This window comes from Pezoporus flaviventris, unplaced genomic scaffold, assembly GCF_033815535.1.
Source record: "Pezoporus flaviventris isolate CSIRO_AGI_PZ_B2104156 unplaced genomic scaffold, CSIRO_AGI_Pfla_v1 ptg000003l, whole genome shotgun sequence".
NCBI lineage: Eukaryota > Metazoa > Chordata > Aves > Psittaciformes > Psittacidae > Pezoporus > Pezoporus flaviventris.
In genome coordinates, this window is record NW_026892551.1 from 7612736 (window position 1) to 7631297 (window position 18562).

Here is an 18562-nt window from a genome sequence, read left to right on the forward strand (position 1 = left end):
TTCCTCTGAGCAGTCACCAGTTTGCTGTAAACCAGCAGGAATCCAACTACCTTTGAGCCTCCCCCTTCCCATTTAATTTTGGCTTATACTGGCTGGTAAATTTAGAAGTTATTTTTAGAGACAGGGGAAGAAGCAGACTGACACTCTGCACAGGCTTCACTGCCATAGAAACCAAGCTAAAAACACTCAAAAGAGAAAACGTCTGTTTCAAGGAATTACTTATGCTATATACATAAATGTTACCTGAAACAGCACTTAAGATACTATTTCTATATTTTTAATGTTTTTAATGTTAAAATTTCCCCCCCCCCCCCACTTACTATTTTGCCCACTTTTTAAATTAAAGGACTAACAAGAATTCGCAGTTTATCCTTCCAGCCCCCAATGAACCATTACACAGCAGCAAGTAATACAGATGCTTTTGCCCAGATTACAGTCAAAACAACTGCCAGGACCTATTAAACTTGAAACAACTGTAAGTTAGTGCCTTTCCCTGACCCACCCTCACATTTTAATAGCAGGACACAAAGACATCTTCTGCCTTCACATCTTACTCTGCACTCAGGGTATCTGGCTGACTATATGGAGCTTTACAATTAAAAAAAAAAAAGGAACATTTCATTAACAGAGTACACTTAAACTGTTTATACATTTTGGTTCCGGCTTTCACAGCCCGCAAACTACAGCACATTCAGGCTCAAAAGTCATGATGCTCATATTCAAGATACATCTATGTTTGGACACTTAAAATTCAAAGTTCAATCAAGGAAGATGGCCCTCTGCCACCAATGACTCAAAATCTCATCATGGTAACTACTAAAGAGCATACAGTAAAGGAAAGAAATATTCGTTTCCTTTATATGATTTCCACCCTATATTATCTTCAGTTTCTTTCCAAGGAAAAGCTCCATAAAACAAGGATTCACTTCCATTCCAGAAGTTAAAATAATGTCAGACCTTTTGGCATCAAAATATTATGGAGAATACAGCTACCTTTATTCTTATATATATATATAAGAAATAAATTATTAATAATTTCTTTAAAGAAGTACTGCACCTCCTCCTGCAATTTATTTCCTTAAGTCTGTTATTTTGTTTGTGCAATTATTTCCAAAGTAATCTGATGCAATGCCTTAAACCAGCTGGTACCACACAAAGAACATGAACCACAGGAAAGGCCTTAGTACAGAAGCCTTTGCTGAGGGGACTGATGCAGATGCTTTTACTGTTTCAGCTTTTCAAAATGAAAACTTAAACTGAGCAGACAATTTCTTTCTCTACTTCACATTTTTCATTTACCTGCAGATAGTAATTTTGTCTGACCTAAATGTTCAAGAGTGGCAATAAAGGCAAGTTACTGAAATATGCCAATAAAGTAAAAAAAAAAAAATCAGGGGAGAATGGCATAAGTCTTACGTCACCTGCCCCATACATATACAAGGCTAAAACAACTTTTTCTGATATAAAGTGCATTAAGGCAGCACACGCTGTAGTTATAATGTAACACAAACAGTACTATTTGTGTTACCTCATTTTATGAACATTTCAAAAGCTGCTCTTTTCCCATTTCATGATTCACACAAATCAATACATTATAAAATCACTGGAATATAATTAACTTCAACAGCACACTGAAAGCATTTTAAAAGGCTTTCTTTATAAACATACACTATTTTCATGCTATTTATATAATTTATTTAAGTGAAACATAAAATTATGCAGAAGATACTGCCACATGGGGAAAAAAACTCCAAACAACTAGCCAGCTTTCTTTTTGTGTTTTCTTTTATACCTTAATTACTAGTTCACCTTGATGATGCCTGACTTTTACATAAGCTTTTATGTACGTTTTAGTAGTGACAGTCCTGCCCGGGGCTTCATGTAAATTATAAGTAAAGTGTCCTCCTATCCAGCCTTTGCAATGATATTACTTTTCTCAAGAAGTTTGGCTCCTCCAGTTTTGACCTCATGCCGATCAGTTCATGGGTTCTTCCAAACAACATTAAACAAATACAATGCACAGAAACTCTGTAGTTGGACTTAATATCCTGCCTTGCGTAAAAGTGAGGAGACAACTATGCAGATCATGAAAGTTTAACCTTTCTATGCAAACCAGTCAGTTGATACACTCCCTCCGCAAAAAGCAATGCTCTGAGCAACAGAGGTTCATCATCTTACTTTGTAGAAGTTACCACTTTGGTCTTCTACAGTCAGTTTTTCAGACTATGCCAAAAGGTCAACCAAAATACCTACTGTCCTGGGTTCAGCAGTAGCAGTCATGTTTTTTCCTTTGTGTTAGCTGGTGCAGTGCTGTGTTTTGACTTCTAGTTTTGAGAACAGCGTTGGTGAAGCCGATGTTTTCGGTTGTTGCTAAGTGATGTTTACCCTGACCAAGGACTCTGTGAGGCTCATGCTCTGCCAGGGAGGAGGGGAAGCTGTGAGGAAGCAGAGACGGGGCGCCTGACCCGGGCTAGCCGGGGAGGTATTCCATACCACAGCACGTCATGCCCGGGGTGGGGGGTAACTGGGAGTTACCCGGAAGGATAGGAGCTTCCGGGTGGAACTCGTTTTCTTGGCCGGTGGTATCGTATTCTCTTCCCTTGTTATTTTCCCTTATCATTGTTTTAGCTGATAGTAGCGGTGGTGATTTGTTGCTGGACTGTTCTTGTCTCAACCCGTAGGAGTTGCACTCTCTCGATCCTCCTCCCCGTTCCTCCGGGAGCGGGGAAGGGGAGAGCCCCGGTGCAGGGAGGGGGGGGGAGACGAACACGGACCTTGATTGTTGTCAGCTTGGCACCACTCACTGGGAGTGAGTGAACAAGTTACCTGACTGGGTTTAAACCACGACAGTTCTTTTTTTGGCGCCCAACGTGGGGCACGAGGGGTTGAGATAAGAACAGATCTGACTGGATTGATAGTCACTCGTCACAATGCTGATTTATTGGCTCTCAAGGTTTTTCCTCTTGATCTCACAGTTTCAGTATACCATATCTTACGTCCATCCGGTATTGGCTGTATTAGTGTTTTTCAAGTGTGGGGCTTGGGCTAAGGTTTTTATCCCATTGTACTTTATGGTAATGACTTGTAATACAATAGAATCATTGATCATGAAACTGATCTGGCTTATGTTCCCAGTGTGGTCACCACCTTTATACTTTGGGAGGTATATGATGGAGGTGCTTAGCAATTACACATCTTTTTTCTCCTTCTCAGGTGCTCAACCTGTGAAGGAGACATCCTTTTACCCTCCTAGTCGTCCCCCCAGACCATTTACATTTGAGAGTTTCGAATTTTTTAAATGGCCTTTTAATGCTCTTGAGACTTGTTTGCTGATGGTGATGGGAATCACCATGCTAACACGCATACAGAGTGTGTTTTGCCCACTACTGATTTCAAGAGTTAAGCAGATTCAGGTTTGGGTCTTGTCTGGGGTCAAACGACGATGTAGGAGGACCGAGAGATTTTCCCAGAGGCTGGACAGCCATGAGTGGCAGGGTGTGTGGGATAGTATGGGCAAGTATCTAGGTCAGTGGGCCCCCCCAGTATTTTGGAATTTCACTACCGAACAACTGCAAAATCCAGAAGAATTAGTAAAACACTTAAATGAGGTGTGTGGTCATTCTGGCCATACCAGAGATGGACAAATCACGGCAACGTGCTGGGGCTTGGCCTATGCTTACAGGGCCTTGTTCAACACTATCCAGCACCTTCAAAAGGAAAAGAATGTCGGCGGATTTGAGGGCAAAGCGACAGTCGCTACTCAAACTTTGGCTGCAATGAACTGCGCAGCTACCCCAGTGGCAAGTACAGCAGCTGCTCAAACTTCAACTGCAACAGACAGCGCGGTTACCCCAGCTCCAAGCACGGTAGCTACACCACCCCCAGCAACAAGTACAGTCGCTACTCAAACCACAGTGATAATCACTGCAGCCAAACCAGAGGACCAATTCGTACCAATATCGGTTGCCCCTGTACGCAAGAGAACAAGCAAAAAGGAGGCAAAAAGGGTGAAGCGAGATGAAGAACCAATGAATTCACCACCCGGTCCAGAATCTGATCAGGAGTCATCCTCACATGACGAAGAAGAAGAAGAAGAGGTAACTTCTCGACCTCGGACCTCAACCGAGCTGCGGAATATGCGAAAAGATTTTACCCGTCAACCAGGGGAGCACATCATCACCTGGTTACTCCGATGCTGGGACAATGGGGCCGATGGTCACGAACTAGAAGGTACAGAAGCCAAGCAGCTGGGATCACTTGCTAGAGAAGGGGGAATTGACAAAGCAATTGCAAGAGAGAAAAAGTCCCTCAGCCTTTGGAGGAGGCTCTTGGCAGCTGTGAAAGAAAGGTTTCCGTACAAGGAAACCTTTCCCTTATCATTGTTTTAGCTGATAGTAGCGGTGGTGATTTGTTGCTGGACTGTTCTTGTCTCAACCCGTAGGAGTTGCACTCTCTCGATCCTCCTCCCCGTTCCTCCGGGAGCGGGGAAGGGGAGAGCCCCGGTGCAGGGAGGGGGGGGGAGACGAACACGGACCTTGATTGTTGTCAGCTTGGCACCACTCACTGGGAGTGAGTGAACAAGTTACCTGACTGGGTTTAAACCACGACACCTACTTACTGCAGCTTCCAGTGCCAGAGGGACTGAAGACAGACTCATCTCAAAACTGCCAGTGTAGCGCACAAAAAGCATTCTAACATTTCTGCAGCAGATCCATGACACCTTCCATACTGGTACAGGGGTATTTATTCCACAGAAATTCTGGTGTTGTAAGTACCACAGGTGTAACCAACAGTAGGTTAAAAAGAAAATTGCCATCACATTAATTAAGCTTTCAGGAAGCTTCTCACCCCTCTGTGTCACATCCAATATTTTTATCTGCTGAAAAATTCAAAGGCCTTTTATACCTGCCAATTGGTAGCGATTTGTACACCTGTACTAAACTGTTCCCTACAAACAAGGCTTGAGATTGAGACTTGAAAGCAGAATTCTCTACCTACATTAAAAAAAAAAAAAAAATCAACTGAACAAATACAAGCTGTGTATTAAATGCTTGTTTTGTAACCACATTTTGCATTTGTCCAGATTTAGTAGGCTAAAAATAGGTTTATTCATCTGTAAATAGCAAAAGAGTAATCTTGGGATTTTCAAGGGAAAAAACATAAGGAAATCTGGAAATAAAATTTAATTCTGCACCCGATATAAAAACACTTCATGTTAGTGTCAGCTTTGACCTCTGTTTACCCCTCTCTATTGTTTCTGAATGAGACTTCATAGTCTAAACAGCTCAGGCTATGGATTACTACATTTTGTTTTTAGAAAACCCCCTAATGCCCATACCATTAACCTATAAACACCATTCAAGTGCTAAAATCAATCACCCCTAATTTAGGTCACTAGTAGGCACTGAATAATCAGAATCAATAATCTGAAGTTACTCTCAAGCAAGATTTACAAGAACAGAAGAGATAAATAAATCCTTATGCAAAGTAATTGTTTTAATTTTCTTGTTTATCAGGAAAAACACATCTCCACAACGGCCTTTGAAAGAAGTATTTCACAATTTTGTAAAATAAAAGAATTCTTGAGGGGAACAAAAAAAAAAAAAAAATCCAAACAAATACACAAACAAAACCCTCAAACCACACTGTATTTTAACTTACTAGCTTTCTCCTATCAGTTCTTATGCTCTGTCACTAAGGTAGTTTACAAAATCATCAAGCCTTTTTCTTCAGATGTCTGCTGTAAAACCAACCTACCACAAGTCCGTGCAGATCAGCTAGTAGGAAGGCAGCTATTTTCACCAAATGCACTCTCTCCCAAAACAGTCCTGGCCACAGCCGCAACACTCCAGAGAAACATCATCCTCAAGATTAATAAATACTCTACTGAAGATCTAAGTAATCAACCTTATAAAGCACTGAAGTACATTCCAGTAAACCACAAATGTCTAGCAACTGATACTTTTTGCTTTCATGTATTTAAAACTATGCAATCAAATTTGATCAGAATTCCTGACTGTATAGACAAGATCCACATCATTTTTTTCCCCACCATCCCATCACTTGGCAAGCATCAGCTATAATGTACCGAGATCTAGCATTAGCCCTTCATGACACAGGAGTGGGTTGGGTTTTTTTTCTTAATGCATCTCTGCACAAAGTTTTCAAGAGTAGTCAGTATGTTAGAAGGTCAAAGGTGTTAAAGCTGCACTAGAAGCAGGAAAGCAGAACAAAAGTAGGCTGCTGCCATTCCACAGCTGTGTAGAAATACCAAGTGTCTGCTAAATAAGGATTAGGTACTATGGAAACCCACAACCTCTGGAGGCAAATTTCTATGTTGCGGTAGAACAGCCCTTCTGCCAAAGTGAGGCTCCTCATACATAAACGATCCATAGCAAGTGACAGCGTTTTACATGTGCTTCATAAATCACTCCAGTCAGTTTTCTTCAACTACGGATCTTTAACCTATTGGATTTTCTTTTTCTTATTACTAAGTTATTCAGAAATAATGCTGAATACTGGAATTCTGACATGATCCAAAAAGAGTCTTCATATTTACTGTAAAATTATGAACCTGGCATAGTTTCCAAGAGTTTTTCCTATTACATTGCTATAGGAATTAATCATGAAATTTGTCAACAAAAAAAAAGCTATGTCTATAAATACTAATAAAGACTATGTCCGAGACCAGTATTTTTCAAATCTTCAAGCATGAGTATAAAAAAATATTTCTAGAGAAAGAGCTAGTAAAAGCTTACTTTAAAGCTTGTACACAATGAGGTACTGCAACCCTGACCTACTCTAGAATGCAGAAATTACTCAAAAGATTACCCTATACCATGTAGCCTTCTGTTTGTCAAATGGTAACTTGAGAACAGGTTGAGGAACTTGTGTAAATTCTGTAAACAAAGTACAAATTTTCTGAATCCTTGAATGCTTTCTGCTTAGAAGTGAGAGATCCATTAATAAAAAGAAAGTACATTACTGAGACCAGCAGTCGTCTATGGAAGTGTTCTGTCTCCATCAGGAGGTACATGGACAGCACATGAGCCTCAGTCACGTATTTCCCATCTATTTTCCCCAGACTCCCCTGATATTCACAGCTGTTATGACCGGTAAAGTGTACATCTCTACCGACCCCATTTGTATCTATTACAAATCTGATGTGCTTCAATTTGTGTTCCTGAATCTGCTAGTACTATCTGCCTCAATGATCTTGTGTATTAACAAACCACATATGTTAGCTTCCCCTTGTGTACTTTCTTTTCCGTTACTTAAACCAAGCTTCACTAAGCACTCTCCAGTTTTAATATTGCACAATTTGGTGAACAGCTCCACAACTGCTTTATCCACTGCTTGGTAACTCTGTAAATGATGATCACATCCAACACCCACCACATATTTGAGACATCATTTTTTGGAAGTCTGCTTCTCTTTACCTTCTGTAGCTCCTCCTGTAAGAGGCCAAAACTGCATATAGTGCCCAAAATGCAGGCAGGTCCCAGGTTTCATACTGTGATGCTTCATGTCCATTCTCACTATCTTCCTGAGGACAGATAATGTTTCATCAGGATTTGCTTGGCAGCTGCCACTAACCAACAGCTTCAGCTAACCACCAGTGACAGCTCCAAGAACTTCAAGTCAAAAGATCATGTCTTTACTTACCAGCAGATTTAGAGAATCAGCACAGAACATAGACCCCAGTCACTCTAAAGTTGCACAGAACATGCAAAACATGTAAACTTTAAAAATAGGAGGATAGGAAAACCTGTAAAATTAGGAAATGGAAAAGAGCAACTCAATATTCAACAGTCAGTTCCAGCTTCCATTTCAGTCTACACTGATCTGGGCTGAAAAATTCAATGTTGATTGGAAGGGCTGAATATTTCTCTAAATACATTATGCATGTTTCACTTAAAGGCCCAAGTACAGCAGGAGGGCTCATGCACAGAACTCCCTAACAAAGACAATGCAGGAGGATGCTAAAAATAGCAAATTCATTTTACAGGGGGAGGGATACAGAAAAAAAAATGAGTTTCTTCCTGGAGAAATATCACGGAAACTGAACTGCAGAAGCAACATACAGTTTTCACCTTAAGTCCCTGACTTGAGAGAAGCAGATAGAAAAGGACTCGAGTTTGTGCCTCCCGTGTCAGATGTAAGTAAATGTCCTTAAAAATTCTGCAGGAAAACTCCAAGAAAAACTTCAAATATCTCAACTTTGTTGACAACACGAAGCTTTATTGCTTGTGTCTGTGAATAAAGCTACTCAAGAACAGTTTCCTACTTCACAGTACAGAGGAGCCCAAGATGAAACATTAAATAAATCAGTAGATATTATTAATCAATAAGAGCAAATACACTCTTATTAGTAGGTCAATCATGCCTGACTTTCTCAGCATAACTCATTTTCTTCATAGCTGGAAACAGAGTACTCAAGCTCTTCAATTTACAGAGATAGCACAGACAGAAATTTCAAAGGCTTAAAAAACCCACACACATACACAACACCAGCTGAACACACTTACTGTGCATCACAAGCAGAAGAACAGGCTCTGCTGGAAAGAATTCTCATTTTGATTTGCCTTCTTTCTCTTCCTTCCACTATGGGACTCACAGCTTTAACAAAGTTTAGTTGCAAAGACAAATACAACTCGCGCAACAGCAATGAACATTAAGGGCCCTTTCTTTAAAGAATGTATGTGTATGTCTCAACAGATAGTATCAACTTTTTCCAAGCCTATTGTTAAAGACTGCCAACTAAGTATTTTAAAGCAAACCTACAAAATATGTGGCCCAAAGGACAACCCTCTGAACCTCTCAGTTGCTAGACAGATGATGCACACTTTTGGAAGAAGGCACTTTCCAGCAGGTAGCTAAACAAAACCAAAACAGAAAAAGCAGCAGTCCAGGAAGGTCACCTCTTTGGAACAGTGCACAAAGTGACCCACCAGCGCTACCTCTAAACCATAGGGAGTATTTAAAAACACAAGCAGAAGCACGAATTGACTTACATGAGAAAGGAACATGGGCCACACCACTCACCATCAGCTGAGGCCCAGCACTGCATAGCTTCAGCTCATTTGTTCAAATTATGCATTCTCACTCTAGAATTTGGAACAGTTCTTTAGGCTTGTGCAAGTCTTTTTCCTAATAATATATTCTACACATTTGATGGAAGTCAATTTTATGACCGCAAGTCCAGAGTTTCAATTAAGAGCCTTAATGCTTCAGTACATGCCTTAAAAATACCTTAAGTACTGTTTCCCTTAAATTACAAAATATGACAATTGATTCAAAGTACTGTGATCAAAATGGGCAACTGGCCTCAGTACCAATCAGGACTGTTTGTCCCAGTTGTCTCATGCTTTACCATAGGCATCACTCACTCCTCAAAGATGGTAAGTGTTAACTACACTAACCATTACCAAAGCAATGCTTAAACATGAGCTTGCGCTACTTCACACAAAAACAACCCAAAACCCGCAAACAAACAACACACAAAGAAGACCCATCTTATTTTCTGCAATAAGCAGATAAGTGATACTGTCAGCATCCTTTTATCAATATTTCCTCAAGGCTGCCCGAACACAACACTGGGGATTGCAACCAGATGATCTTTAAGGTCCCTTCAAACCAAACTGTTCTAGGATTCAATGATCTTTTCAGATTAATCAGGGAAAAGCAAAAACCACATTCAATAATTCAAATATACATCTTTAGCAAGGACATGATTCTTACCCCTCCCACAATGAGTCAACATTAATAGAATTACTATCTAAAGGTAAAATATTATTCAAGGCTAAAATGGACAAACTACGGTTGTGAATATGTTAAGTTACCATACAATAGGTGGGAGGATTTTTTTTTCCTTTTTTTTTTTTCTTACTAGAAAGCCACATTTTACAAGAAGGAAGGTGACGAATCTCAGCCAAGCACCTTGATCAGTAACTCAATAAACAGAAAAATGGGATTACAAACAGAAATAAAGTAATACACATGTTATTGACCAGATTTTTTCATGTCTACCACCCAAAGTTTGGAGGATTGTTTTCTAAATCATTCTGTCTGTTCCAAGCACAGTCAGAGGCACAGCCTGACACGGGGCTGAGGAGTGACTCGGTATCTAATATTTTGGCTACAGAGTGAACAAGCAATAAATTAGACTATATCAGTTTTGGGCTAATCTTAGCCTGCGATAATGGAAATTATGCTTAAGTGGAATAAACAGTTAAATGTTAAAATGGAAATGTACTTTCCGCTTTCACTGTAAAACTCAAAGCTGCAACGCATCCACATCCTGACATGTACTGCGAGCCCTGGCTTTGCAAGTCTGAAACTACTTCAGCACAAAACAGAAGTTAATCGTTTTCACTAAAAACACAGCTGGCCAAAGGGGTGCCCATTTTACTAAAACCAGGTAGCTATGACAGTACTTGTCCAGGAAGTGGGAGACCTAAGCCTGAGGCAGCTCAAGCCCACAGCCTTGGCTGTGCAATAGCTCAGTTTCAGTAGGAAGAGTTGGCAGTGCCTCTCCAACCTAACAACCTGCCAATTTTTTCATTGCTTTCTTAACCATAATTTCTCAGCATTATTTTTCTTCTCTGTCTGAAAAGGGTTTACCTAGTGTAGGTGTACTGGTACACATCCATTTGTTCATTCCCCTTTCCAAGGCAGCTGATGCACATGAAGTACAGAAGGAGGTTTGAGGCTATGAAACTCAACACAACATTCAAATCTACAACTGTAAACTGAGCACTGAGGTCTCACAGTGTTAGGTGAGATGACATTACCAGTTGTCACATCTTCCTTGTTTTGTCAACACTGTCACTGGGAAGCAAGTTTCAAAATAAGCCTATAATCAGTCATTTTGTCAAAAGTACCTTATTTTCCCCATCAGTAAGACTGCTACTAACATTTCGTATTAACACAGACTTCATTTCTGAGGTTATCCTAAAGTGGTTCCTACCACAATTTTCAGATACGAACAAGCTAAGTGCTCAGAATTTCTCTTTTTTTCCAAGTAGCATGAAAGCCACATCTAGCTTGGCCACATCACAGATGACTTCTGCTAAGAACCCTGCTATTTGAAGGTATTTTATTCCTGTTACTAAACTTCAGCCCTTTTTAATAGGATTAGAAGACTTACTAGGTGTGGCATGTATGCGTGCCACAGCCTGAAGCTGTCCTTTTACGAGTTAGTGCTACTGCATACATCAGGTAACTCTTTCATCTGGTTTTGCGCCTCTTTCTGAGAGCCTAAAAATCCCAGTTTCACAAGATAGGCTCAACCACAACAACAGCCTGCTGCCACCAGAAAAGACAGTCCTGTTCCTACCCTGTCCTCCTGCAATACCTTCACAAAGAGTCAACCTTAAATTTTGTCTTACCAAGACATTTGGAGAAATACCCAAGTGCAGCAACACAGGTACATTTTGCTGGGTTTCACTACTCATTTTATCTTGTTCAGAATGGTAGAACTGGTGCCCTACGTAACCAGTTTGTGTGTAAACTATCTCAGGTCCCTCTGTGCCCACACCTAAAAAAACTGCCCACATGTCACAACGTGTGCCCGCATAGAGAACCGGAAAGCTTATGCAGCTGCTGTTACTCATCTGATACTAGTGAGCCAGCATTTCTCCCTGTAAATCAGTTGCAGATCTGGGTGTTATATCTATGGCCCCCCAAAACAGATCCAAAACTGAGACAGTGATGGCAATACATGAAGTTAAATGAGCAATTTACAATGGACTGGAATAGACAGAAAGGATAGTATCTGATCACGCTGACTTAGGAGACACATAAAAAGAGATTTGAGGTTTATTTCTTCGTTTGCATAAAATGTGAAAGTGCTTTGAAACTTAACTAAAAAGTGAAAAAAAAAGAAAGTAAAATATACCAGCTTTTAAGCACTAACTGCATTACTACTGTATATGCAAACATACCTCAACATTTATAATCTGTCTTCCTCATTTGTGGCAAGATTCTTCATAAAAAATAGGGAAAAGCATTTATAAAACTAGTAAAGCTACTCTGGCAAGAGTAAATCCACTATGTTTAATAGAAAAATTTGTCACAGATGAAAATGTTACAGAAACACAAAATTTTAAATGCTTATCGTTAGATTAAAAGAAATCAATTAAGCTGCAAAGAGAGCCTGTTATTTTAAAGCATCATTTACCTCATTTCAGAAGACCCTCATTTGCCCTTCTAAACTAATAAAGGCCTGTGCTAGGTGTTTCACATGCAAAAAGTCAGTGCACAAAGAAATTTTATCTTCAACAATTAAGAACTTCATATCACTAGATATATCAGTGCAATGTTACAAACAGGCAACAGGAACACTTATCACTTCATGCATCTTTACACAGTACTTTTCAGCATTATAAACATAGTCCCCTAGATGCTGATTTTATCTTCCAGTTACAGCATCACCACTGCATCTGTGTAAAGCGACAGAATTTCCCTAATGTATGCTAGCTCGATCTGTTTAGTAACACAGATTACATAAGAGTTCTCCAAAGACAATAATTACTATATAAAATCTGGTAGATATTTTCTATGGGGCTCTTATATCAAGGGTGTACAATAAACAGTATTTATTTTATTTGCCAATCACTATTAAGGTCAGTCCCATGAAAAGAAAGAAGGAGGAAGAGATTGTCCTTTGTGCACGTTTCCTGTGTAGGCTGACGTTCATGTTTTTGAGACCTACAAAGGCAACTTGACATCGATGAAGGTTTCTAACCAGGTAACACTGCGAGAGTAAAGAGTCAATGACAACGGAGTTCAGAGATACGGAAAATTAAGCCTTTTTTAATTGTAAAACTATTCACAACACACAGCATGCAGGCAAATTGACTGGAATAAAGTGTTTACAGTGCCAATTTTCACCTCTCAATCCCAGCAACACAAGTTATGTTTACACAAGACTGCACATCACACATCACTTACAAATCACACCAAAACCAGCTGCTACACTAGCATGGCAAGTTCAGTGACAGCTAAATTGACATCTGTGTGGACTGCTGTCTTCAGCTTCATCTGTCCCAGTTTGCTACCTACCCATTCTATCACTTACCTACCTAGCTCTGACCACCCTGTAAATCAAAGAATGATGCCTACCTGACCCCACACTGATAACCCAAATCTTTAATCAGGAAAATCTGGGAGGAGCAGCAAGTTAACTATAATTCTTAAGCAGTTCAGCATGTAAATCCTGCAGCATTCAATGTGATTTCTGTGTCTAAATCACTCATATGCACGTGAAGCCTTTCCTCGTGACTCAGTTAACTGGAAAATCACATTTCACAGAAGAAAAAAAAAAAAAAGGCAATCTTGACTTCTAATACTTGGTTGCTTACCAAGTTTTATGCACTGCAGAAAACAGCTGCGTTTTTTTTTTTTTGTTCCCAGTATAGATTCACAAAGCATGATTTAAAACACTATTTCTGCAAACAAAGTGGACTAGGAGCAGACATTTTAGACAAGATAATAATGCACAAATGAAGGTCAGATGACAAAAAGCTGGAAGCTAAAAAGAATAAGAGGAACGAGCACTGAAGAATTTTTATGTGAATTTTTCTAAAGTTCACGCCTCAGCTCCCTTACCCAAAAAGCAGAACAGGGGAAGAAAAAAAATACAATAAGGAAATGACACAACTGAACTGACTACACCTGGAACAAATGTAAAATTTAAGACATGTTTACCAACAGGACTGCAGCATGTAAGTGACTAAGGGCAAAAAAAAAAAGGGAAGTAAAGCAAGAGAACAAAGGCTGGCTAATTTACTTGTGATGTCATATTCCTTCAGGGAAGCATGACAAATTCTTACCCAACAATTAGCTGGGGTTTTTTGCCTTATGAAGAGAGGACGAGGAAGGAGGCGCGGAAAGCAGTACAGATCACACGCACCCGTGGCAGGCAGTTACCTAATGCTGATGTACCGCCTGCTCTCTGCTCACACTTTGCTGCAGTCCCAAGTACCAGCCCCCCAACAGTTGCCTGGTTTCAACACTTTTATACTGCTCTTTAAATAAATCACAGGCACGCAAGGAAGAGTAAGATGCAGAACAAAGCTTTAGAGCTATTTCTGACAGAGATAAAACCCAAGAGAAGCTGAGCGTTAGCTTTATGATTATAGACATTTTCTGTTTCATAAGAAGCCATAAAACTGGCTAGTTGTGCTAAAGCTCAAAGCTAAATTGCCTGCTGTTCTGAAAAGTCTTTCAATTTCAGTTGCTTGAAGAAACCACAAATAAAAAGAGGAGCAGTGAGATGGCTCTTCAACCCTGCTGAAGTGCTACTGTCACTGCCAGGAACAGATATGCAAGTCAGTAAGTAATTCTTTTGATAATAACATACTATTGCCTATAATTCCATTTAGAAGAGGACTTGCCCTGAATAGAGTAAAACAGACCAATGGGAAGTAAAGGCAAAACTGCAGGGGAAGGGGTGGGTGGGGGGGTGGTGATGGAGAGGGAAAGGCATTTGTTATCATTAATGAGAAAACAACCAAAAAAAAGACACACAGTGAGCATAACAGCACCCAGATTTTGTAAACTTAGCACTAGGGGGGTGGACCATTAACAACACCAGTATTAACCACATTAAGTCCTATTTTTCTTCTATATTTTGTCCTTAAAAATTAGGACACTTCCATAAAAATCTGCAATAACCTATTACTTACTACCTATCACAGCCATTATGGAAACAAATACATCATAACACTTAATATCACACACTTGAATAATCAGGTGCTAATCAACTATATCTGCAATTGCCTTACTCCTTCCATTCTCTGACCCAACACACAAAGTCAGTAACTTCACAAAAATCTCAATGTCTGCAAGCCAGCTATGACAGAAGATTAAACACCATACTCTTTCCTATGGAACAGGAATCAGTAATATGGTATTTTAAACTCTGGAGTAAATCAGAGGCTAAGACAGCACTTTCACTGTGATTTAAAACAAATTCAATGGAAATTAACATAGTGTAATTACTAAGCCTTTAGAGAACACTTCTGTAACAAAATCCAGTGACACAAATTGACCACAAAGTTTAACATTCACAGGCAACTGACTAGGCCAACTTCTATCTTAAAATACGAAGATAAACCCTTTTGGAAGGCCACACCAAAAAGCATGTACCCAAACTGGGCACCAGCACCACCGCTAGATGTCCCAAATGAAATGTAACATAAAAACAGTACACAGGCAAGTTATTTATTTGCTTCATCTTACCATCTTTTTTTCCTACTCCTTTGGGTAACGTAATTAAAATTTCCCTTGTATCTGCCTGAAGTGTAATAGTATATAGTCTTAAGGCCTTCTAAGCCATACGCAGGTTACTTCAGGCCTCAGGGAAGATAGCATTTGTAAGCTCTTAAGAAAAGGCTCTGCCAGCATTTATCATTCTCCGCTGCAAAGGAGGAGAAGTGACTTCAGGACTTCTGCTGATTCCTAGTCATGGCAGCATGGTGCAGGAAGAGTACCATGCTGAAAAGCACTGACCCATAAAACACTTGGAGACTGACTACTATGCTCAAATCATACGTCACGCCTGAGAAGCTGTAGGGTGCTCATCAGCTACACAACAGTCTCAGTGTATCATCATGCAAAAGCACAAAGATTTACCACACTGTAATGCTATCAAAATAAATATTCCAAACCCATTACAAGGGGTTTACTTTTTTGTATTTTTTTAGATCATAACCTAGGAAAAATCTGAATATAAAAAACAGTATTTAGCTCTATACACGCATAGAAGTAAATGTGATTACTTCCATGGACAGCTTCCCCAGTCAAGCTGTAAAAATGTAAGCAAGATAAAAACTTCAGGATTTAGCAGAAGACTGTAGTAGCAATCTGAATTACAGACATCAGCAGAGATTTCAGACATCTACTGTACACCCTTACGCACACAGCAAAGCCACGAAGCACAAGGGACTGAAGTATAAAACTGAAACCTCTAAGGAGTCTGACTGCACCCAAGTCATTTTTTGTGACCAGTAATCAAAAAAGCTTACATATTTTGAGTATAACTGACATTAAGTTAATGACTGTAAGATTAAAATAACCAAAGTCAAATCAATGGCTGTTAGAAACAAGCAATACACTCAATTCGGGCAGGAGGACAACCTTTGCATCCTAAATAATTATTACTGTACCAAAATTCAGGAAGGAAATCACAGACATTGAAATTGGACGCAATGGACTGCAAAGCACTGAGGACTGTTCTTTACAGCAAGACTCGTGTCTGTGCGTGTGCATATACACGCACAAAGCGGGTTACTGAAGGCCAGTCTCCTGCATTTCACAGCCCCTCCACTTAACCTAAAGTAAATCAGTGTACACGTGTTTGTGTACACAAACACACACCGGCTTAAAGATAACAACATACGTACACGCATCGCCCTCTGTCCCTGTGCCAGGCACCCAGGAGCTATGAAGAGTAACCAGGTCTCAGAGCAGAACCGCCGCTCGGCTCGCAGGCAAACACTGGCTCACCGGCAGAGCGAACCCTGCCCTTCCCCGGCTGCGCAGGGGGGCAAACGCGACCCGTTGTCCTGCTCGGGCTGCGCTTCCCCAGAGGCCCGCCGCTCCCCCGACACCGTCGGGGCAAAACCCACCGCCCCCAGACCGGGACTACCCGCCGAGGGGCAGCCACAAGAAGGGGGAGAGAGCGGGAGAAGCCAGTTTCTCGCGCAGGCCCGCGGCGGGGCCGGGGCTGGCCCGACGCCCCCTCAGAGGCCGGGAGCCTCGGGAGGACGGTGGAGAGGAAAGGCCACCAGGGCCGCGCCACCCGGGCAAGGCCCGGCTGTCAGCGCCCCGCCGCCCGAGGAGGGGACTGGGCCGTTCTCGGGCTGGGGCGTCGCTGGAGAAGCGCCAAGGGTCCCCGAGAAAGCCCCACGCCTAAGAGCGAGGAACCGGGGGGTGGCGGAAGGCCACTCCGATCTCCCTCTCCCGTGCCACCCTCCCCAGCCCGACCCGAGGAGGCGGGGGAAGGCCAGCGGGGCCTTGCCAGGGACACCGCACTCACCACTTGGTAACGGCTGGCGGGCTGGTGATGATCCATCCTCTCCGCCCGCCGACACGCACCGTCACGACCGCAGCTGCTCCCACCGACCCCGCGGCCCGTCGCGTTCCTCGGCCCCTCCCCCGCCCGCTCCACCGGAGCTGCCACCGCCCCGGCCCGGCCCGACCCTGCCCCGCCCCGCCCCGCTGCGACCGCCCCTCTGCCCGCCCCGGGGGCGGAGCCGGCGCATAGCCCACCCCCAGACAGGGGAGCTGCCTGCCGATTCACGCCGCAGGTGTGACGTCACGACGCTGCCTCTCGCACATGCGCGGAGGTGGCTCTGAGCGCGGCCTTGACGTGTGGGCAGGGGGTAGTAGGAGTTATGTTCTTGTTGGTAGCGCTCTTGCTCCATTGTCTGCCGTCCCAGGCTCACTTCTCTACCCGTGTTACCTTCGATCGCCCGCTTCTGAGAATCGCCGTCTTCACTGCCCCTGCTGAGGGCACTGGGGCTTTGTGCCTCCTGTCGATCCCCTAGGCCGGGGGCTACTAGAGGCTCTGGCTCTGCCGCGGGCCTGCACACTGTGCTGTGCTGAGGTGTGAGGCGCTGAGCACACTGGCCACGGTGGCGGCTGCCCTCGGCCTCTTCCCAGGTGGTGTACGTGCTGCCTAGCTCATGACTGAGTGTGTCAGCCCTTTCACTTTCGTGTGCAGCACTATCCCGTGAGGCTGTTGTGTCTCAAAACCCATGCCTTGCCTAGACACTTGCCTCCCTGGGACAAGAAGTAGGATAATGCCACAGAAGACATCTTGGGGACAGGGAGTATTGATAGTATTGATTTTAAATGGGTATCTACCTAAAGTAATTACGAGTCATGAGCCCTTTTGCTGTCCCGTTGAAGATAAAACACCACTGTATGACAAGAATGTGTGACTTCTCGCTTCTTCCATAAAACCATAAATGCTTATATGTTTATGACCTGGGCTAAATCAGTGAAAAACACCACCTATAGTGGCATATCATGTGAAATTGACTTGTCCCTAGGTTCCCAAACTGTCAGACATGCAACTGTGGTATGAAACAATTCAGCAATAGCTGTAGCTGCAGTTCCTGCTGTTTGTGCTGGAGTATAACGGATCTACAAGGTAAATGCTTGCACAAAAGCAGTTCCTGCTGTCACTAGCGTCTCGCATGCAAAACTTTATCCCACGGCCCAGATAAGCACCTTCATGCAGGCTGTTTGCCAGTATGGAGGCTGACCTGTGCAGCAGGGTGTTTTTGTGTAGGCAGTCATTACAGGTAATCTGGGTGAGGACTCAGGGTTGTGGAGTCAAGTTCCAGTGTGTGCGAGTAGGAGGGCAGAGAACTGGGGAGCCAGTTTGCACTTTTGTTTCCAGACAGGGTGGGAGTGTATGCATGCAGGATTCTGAGGGAGGAGGAGGAGGTAGAAACGTGGGGCTTTCTGCATGTGCTTGCAGCCCGTATCTGGCTAATGCAGCAGTTACTGAAACTACCCAAACAAAACAAGTTTGGGAAGTTCAGGC

At 42.3% G+C, this 18562-nt stretch overlaps 1 protein-coding gene across 1 annotated transcript in view; it reads right to left on the reverse strand.

Annotated features, from left to right (window-relative positions):
* NDFIP2 (Nedd4 family interacting protein 2) overlaps window positions 1-17218 on the reverse strand; it is a 47534-nt gene extending 30316 nt beyond the window's left edge. The window contains exon 1 of the mRNA XM_061445235.1: window positions 17045-17218. Coding sequence (XP_061301219.1) covers window positions 17045-17080 — 36 coding nt within the window. The 5' untranslated portion in view covers window positions 17081-17218. The remainder of the gene's footprint in view (window positions 1-17044) is intronic.
* Between the last annotated feature and the right edge of the window lie 1344 nt (window positions 17219-18562).